General features: G+C 52.1%; 1 protein-coding gene across 1 annotated transcript in view; it reads right to left on the bottom strand.

Moving 5' to 3' along the window:
- Positions 1-903: 903 nt before the first annotated feature.
- The window catches only part of Asl (argininosuccinate lyase), a 13,030-nt gene continuing 7,634 nt past the window's right edge, over positions 904-6,299 (bottom strand). Inside the window, exons 7-17 of the mRNA XM_021222523.1 lie at positions 5,753-5,830; positions 5,557-5,634; positions 4,254-4,306; positions 3,373-3,435; positions 2,824-2,938; positions 2,581-2,665; positions 2,404-2,463; positions 2,063-2,146; positions 1,457-1,537; positions 1,265-1,371; positions 904-1,100 (exon numbers count right to left, since the gene is read on the bottom strand). Coding sequence (XP_021078182.1) covers positions 956-1,100; positions 1,265-1,371; positions 1,457-1,537; positions 2,063-2,146; positions 2,404-2,463; positions 2,581-2,665; positions 2,824-2,938; positions 3,373-3,435; positions 4,254-4,306; positions 5,557-5,634; positions 5,753-5,830 — 949 coding nt within the window. The 3' untranslated portion in view covers positions 904-955. The remainder of the gene's footprint in view (positions 1,101-1,264; positions 1,372-1,456; positions 1,538-2,062; positions 2,147-2,403; positions 2,464-2,580; positions 2,666-2,823; positions 2,939-3,372; positions 3,436-4,253; positions 4,307-5,556; positions 5,635-5,752; positions 5,831-6,299) is intronic.

The following is a 6,299-nucleotide window of genomic DNA, read 5'->3' as shown; positions in this document are numbered from 1 at the left end:
ATGATTCCAGGTGCTTCCCCTAGTCTCTGCATCAGTCTGCCTCCGACGGCAAGTGAGGTTTCCCCTCTGTCCTCCTTTCTCACTTGCTGATCTATGTCAGGTGGAGACTGGTGGTACCCCACTGGCATTGTACTGTATTTATTTATCTATTTATTTTCGAGACGGATTCTCTGCATAGCCCTGGCTGTCCTGGAACTCACTCTGTAGACCAGGCTGGCCTCGAACTCAGAAATCCGCCTGCCTCTGCCTCCCGAGTGCTGGGATTAAAGGCGTGCGCCACCACGACCGGCGGCATGATGTTGTTTTCAAAATATAATTTTCTTTTTTGAGGTAGGGTTTCTCTGCATTAGCCCTGGCTGTCCTAGAGCTCCCTCTGTAGACCAGGCTGGCCTCGAACTCAGAGATTTGCCTACCCGTGACTCCTGAATGTTGGGATTAAAGGAGTGTGCCACCATAGCCCGGATCAAAAAGATTAATTTCTAAAAAATGATGTGTACTTGATGAGGAGGTTGCGATGGGTGCGAGTGCAGTACCTATGGAAGCCACAAGAGGGCACCAGATCCCCCCAGAGCTGGAGTTCCCGGAGGTTTGTGAGCCTCCTTATGTGGGTGCTGGGAACCTAACAGTAGGTTCTCTGCAAGGGTAAGCACTGATGCATCTCTCCATCAGCCATTCATGATGTGCGTTGATCTCGCATTCATAGCTATGCTGCCTGCATGGCGGGGGGGGGGCTCTCGAATTTAAGGTGTTGGAGGAAATGACCCTCTTTCCTGTCTCTGTTAGCATTGGCATTCGGTTTTTTTTTTGTTTGTTTGTTTCTACTTCCTTCATGATCCCATTGGCCAGCTCAACAATTCCCCCAGGCTACTCATGAGGACCACAGGCAGAGGCATATGCTTATTGCGGTTACTTCAGGGCTCCACTTTATTGGGGAGCAGCTTTGGGTGGGCAGAATCTAGGGCTCCTGGGCCTGCAGCAGGGCCCGCACCTGCCTGATCTGCCACTCGACACTGGATTTCGCTGTGCCACCCAAGGCACTGTACTGTTCCACGCTGTGACTGTAGTCCCACACGTGACTCACATCACCTGAGAACAGGGGACTGGGGAGAAAGAGGATGGGGTCAGAGTAGCCAGGGCATCCCAGCCTGCAACTGCCCAGGATCAGTTTCCGGGATGCAGCGCAGTGTGGAGGTGTGGATGGGGGCTTGGGAGTGAGGGGAGGTAGGGGGTACAGACGGTGGTGAGTGGGAGGGGTCCACCACACCTGATGGTCTGCAGCTCCTGTAGCGACAGCAGGTTGAGAGCCACTCCTTTAGTCTCTGCCATGAACACAGCTTTCCCTGAGGCCTCGTGGGCCTGGCGGAATGGCATCTATATACATAGGCAGAGGGTGGTCAGGAGCTTGTTTTCTCCTGTGACACCGTTGTCCCCAGGCCCCCGGCTGCTTCACACTCACCCCTTTGCGGACCAGGTAGTAGGCGAGGTCCGTGGCCAGCATGTCAGGGCTGAGCGCCTGTTTCATGTTCTCACGGTGAATCTGGAGGCGAAAGACCAGCAAAAGGTGAGCTTGGGGGACCCCCTGGAGCCTGCCCTACTGTGTCCTCAGCAACTGAGTTATGCCCCAACCCCAGCCCCCCCCCCCCCCCCACACAAGCAATCCACTCTCCGCTTGAACATTTTCATTATTAGTTTGTTTTTATCTTTTGGGATAGGCTGAAGCGCACGCCTTTAATCCCAGCACTGGGGAGGCACAGGCAGGTAGGTGGATCTCTTGAGTTTGAGGCCAACCTGGTGTACAGAGTGAGTTCCCGGTCACCCAGGGCTACACAGAGAAACCATGTCTCAGAAAACAAACAGACAAACAAACAAACAAACAAACCAAAACAGAAAACCTACTCTAGCCCAAACCTGGGGCTTTGGTGTCTAACCCATCCCATCCATCCCTCCCCCTCCCAGGTCTGCCCTCCCCCTCCCAGGTCTTCTGGCCTCATCCCCTCCCCTGCAAGTCCTGGTCTGGGCCTAGTGGGGGAGAAGTAGGTGAGGTGAAGAAGGCTAGTCTCGCCTGCAATGTAGAGATGACTCCGGTGGCCACTTGGAGGACAGCGATCATGGTGTCAGACACTTCAAACACAGCTTCCTTGTCTTCCTGGGAGGGGTGTGGCAGTTAAGGGACCCACGCAGCCCGGCCCTTCACCCAAGCCTCATTCCTTGTTCCACTGGGTACCCTTAGCACCTCTCCCTGCTACTAAGTAGAGGCGGGGTACTTCTGAGGGTAGCCAGGGACTGTGCGCCCAGGACAGGAGGGAGCCATTCTAAGGGCACCTGTCTGGCTATCTCGGAGCTCTGAGACGTATTTATGTGGGACAAACCAGAGGATTCCTTATGACACTCCCAGGTTCATACCTGTAAGTCCTTGTTGTAGGTGCTTGGAAGTCCCTTGAGGGTCATCAGGAGTCCAGCACACTGCGGGGGGGGGGGAGTGACACTGAGCAACTGGGACACCAGAGTCAGACATGGAGTCCCTTAAGGACCCCCGTTGGGTCTGTCTGGAAGCCTTGACCCCATTTCTGCCCAGCTCACCCGTCCAAACACTCGGCCCGCCTTGCTCCGGATCAGCTCCAGGCTGTCTGGGTTTTTCTTCTGGGGCATCAAGCTGCTTCCGGTGCTGGGGGTGGGGGGGTGGGGGGACAGAGGTGTTACAACTGATGGGTCTGTTTAGGCCTGGCTGGCCTGCTGGCAGAGGCACCGGGCAGGTCTGGCAAAGGCAGCGGTGCAATCAGATGTGAGGAGACGGTTCTGGTTGGCGTGAGACGTGGACCTTACCTGTAGGCATCCGAGAGTTGCACAAAGTTGAATTCCTTGGTACCGTAGAGAATCAGGTCCTCGGCCATCCTGCTGAGGTGGGTCATACACAGAGAAGCCCAAAACAGGAACTCAGCTAGAAGGGACAGCGGGCCGTTTCTTTTCATTTACTCCCTGTGTGCTCACTCAGAGATGGTCAAAGGACAACTCGCAGGAGTCAGATCTCTCCGTCCACCATTTGGGGCTCAGGGTATCAAACTCAGGTTCAGCATGCCTGGTAGTACGTGCCTTTTTACTCACTGAGAAATCTCGCTGGCCCTTTTTGTTGGTATTAAGTATTTTGGTTTTGATTGTTTGTTTGTGACAAGGTCTTATATAGCTCAGGCTGGTCACAAATTACTTAGCTGAGGATGTCCGTCAATCACTGATATTCCTGCTTCTATTACCCAAGTGCTGGGGCTATGGGTATGTACCATTTTATACCCAGTTCAGGCAGAGGGGGATCAAACCCAGAGCTTCACACACACTAAGCAAGCGTACATTCCCCAGCCCTGGACTCTGAGGTCTTACCCACGAAGTCTCTCTCACTGGTGGCATCCATGCTGTTGAGTGTGATGGCCCCAAAGTTCAGTTCTGGAGGTGAGGGAGGGAAAAAAACAGATAAATTGGAAGGCAAGAAGTGCCCACATCTGGACGTCCAGCCTCACCCTTGACCGCTTCTTGGAAATGGGAATCGAAGAGGGGTGTGAGGAGGGGAATCGGGGGGTCTCTTTACAGATCTTACGAGGACGGCAGAAGGTCTAAATATCCCCAGCAATCGGTACCCCTGACATAGGCAACTTCATTAGTCTCAATAATGGGTATAGGCAAGATATGAGGGAGGTTCTTGGTGCTCATGGATAAGCACTGCGGGAACCAGAAATGTTGCACAGAAGGTTAGACTACAAAGGGACGGATGTATAACCTGTTTTTCTGTCCAGAAGCCAGGGAATGGATGTAGTTAATTGCCTGGTGATCTTTGCACTGTGTAGCTGAGACCACACCAGATCCTTCCCCAGATCCTAATCAGGGGGCTTGTCAATCTGCGGGACTCGTCTTCATGGAAGTTGTCACGTGTACTTTACAAAGAGTTTCAGTGTAACCGTGTTTTAAGTTTTATTGCCCACATGGGATTGAATTACTTATTACCAGGAAAAATTTCACCAAATTGAGCTGTGTTTAAATACGCCTCAAATAAACTACTCGGGGCCAGACTCCCGAAGTCTGAACCATCACCGGCTACTGAGTCATGTTGAACCTACAACCCTGTGTGTTTGACATTCCTGAGTCCTCTTCTGTTTATCCGTGGGCACGTGCTCTCCGTGCCTCTCACATGTCATCCTGTGTGTCTTTGAGACCAGCAGAAGCTAAGAGTGACAGATGAAGAGAGAAGGATGAGCCAGGTGCCTCACCTGCACAGAGTAGCTCCCGGTCCACACCCAGAGGGTTGCCTGCAATGGCCCCACTGTAGAGACAAGGGTTCACAGAGATTCAGGCTCTGGGTACCAATCACATGCAACACCCAGAAGCAAGCCTTGGTGGCTCAGCTGCTTTCCTGGCCTGGCCACCTTAAGGCCCAAAAGAGTTTCACCATGCAGGGAACATGGTGGAGATGGGAAGCTGGCTGGGGTTTCAGTGTTTTTCGTGTTTGGTTATCCCCATGTTAGAGATCTGAAAGGCAGAGCGGGGTCTAGCTCTTTTCTACTAAAAATATTATGTGTATGTGTGTGTATGTGCTCTTGTTTGTATGTGAATCATGTGCATTCAGGTGTCCACAGAGCCGTTAGAGGCAGTTGTGAGCGCCCAATGTGAATACCAGGAACCGAACCTGGGACTTCTGTGAAAGCAGCTGGTATTCTTAGCCATCTCTCCAGCCTTTACAGTTTTATTTTTAAAGGCCTGTTTTTATTATTCTTACTATGTGTGTGTATATGTATGTGTGTGTATATGTATGTCACATGTGTGCAGTGCCCATGGAGGCCAGAAGGGGGCACTAGATTTCCTGGAGCCGGAGTTATGGGTGGGTGCTGGGAACTGAACTTCAGTTGTCTGGAAGAGCAGCAAGTACTCTTAACCACTGAGCCATCTTTCCAGCCCACCCTAAAGTTTCCTTTTTAAAAAAGATTTATTTATTTGTTTATGTATATGAGTACACTGTAGCTATCTTCAAACACACCAGAAGAAGGCATGGGATCCCATTACAGATGGTTGTGAGCCACCATGTGGTTGCTGGGAATTGAACTCAGGACCTCTGGAAAGAGCAGTCAGTGCGCTTAACCGCTGAGCCATCTCTCCAGCCCCTAAAGTTTTCGATTAGCATGTATATTATACAAATCTGATTTCATTATGCCATATTCATACACGAGCAGAACGTATTTTAATCATATTCGCTCCTCCATTACCCTCTCTTGCCCTTCTACTACCCCGACGAGTCCTTTTCTCAACCATTTCATGTCTTTGTGGGTGACCCAGTGAGTTTCACTAGGGCTGCTATTAGGCGCATACATGAGTGGTTACCAATAGGAGCACGGGCAACTTAACCAATGAAGAAATGTCCCTCCCCTAGCAACCACGACTGTCTATATATACACCCTGAGGAAGGGGCAGCGTCTCATAGGCCCCTCCCTCTAATCGCCACGCTTTCCTCAGCCCTGTTGATTGGGTAGCAATTCGCCCTCAGCTTCCATAAGGGGACACTGAGGACTACTGCCTTACCTCCCCAGTGGCAGGACATTGATCCGCTTCTGCACCTCTAGCAGTCTCTCTGAATCTCGCGTCAGCGCAACAGCGTGGCTGTGGGAAATAGGGAATAGGGGGTGGATGGTTGGTGGTAGGACACCAGGGAGCCTCCTCGTCCATCAAAGCCCCTGGTCAGGGCCGCTTCCTACCGCCCCTGCTCCGCACGACTCACCTCAGGATCCAGTGGCTCCAGCGGATGGGCTGAGCTCTCTGCAAGTGTGTGTACCCTGGGAAGAGGACATCACGCTCCCTGTAGTAGGTGAAGAAGCAGGAGACCTGAGGCACTGGGGTCTGGCAGGGACAGGTAAGGCTTGCTTAGGACACTGGAACACTACAGGGTAGGCTCTTTTCAGGCAAGGTAAGAATAGACCTGTGGTGCTCCGCCTATAAAAAAGGGGGCAGATGCTCGCAGCCAATAAAACCCGGAAGTGAGTCAGTGAGCTCAAAGCCTAAACCAGGAAGGGCGTGACGATGTGAGTCTGCGGTCCCAGTGCTTGGGAGGTTGAGGCAGGAGGACTGCGGTAAGATTGAGACCAGCTTTGGCTATATATGGTGAGTTCTATGCCAGTCTGTGTTACGGATGAGACCCTGTCTCAAACACAAAGCCCAAGCTCTGGGTGTGGTGGTGGACACCTGTAATCCTAGCGATTGGGAGGCTGAAGCAGGAGAACCAGGAGTTCAAGGGCAGCTTCAATTACACAGTGGACAGCTTGTGCTGT

The sequence above is a fragment of the Mus pahari genome, chromosome 23, assembly GCF_900095145.1.
Source record: "Mus pahari chromosome 23, PAHARI_EIJ_v1.1, whole genome shotgun sequence".
Classification (NCBI taxonomy): Eukaryota; Metazoa; Chordata; class Mammalia; order Rodentia; family Muridae; genus Mus; species Mus pahari.
Note: the sequence above shows the minus strand (reverse complement) of the source record. Positions and strands in the feature narration are given on the sequence as shown.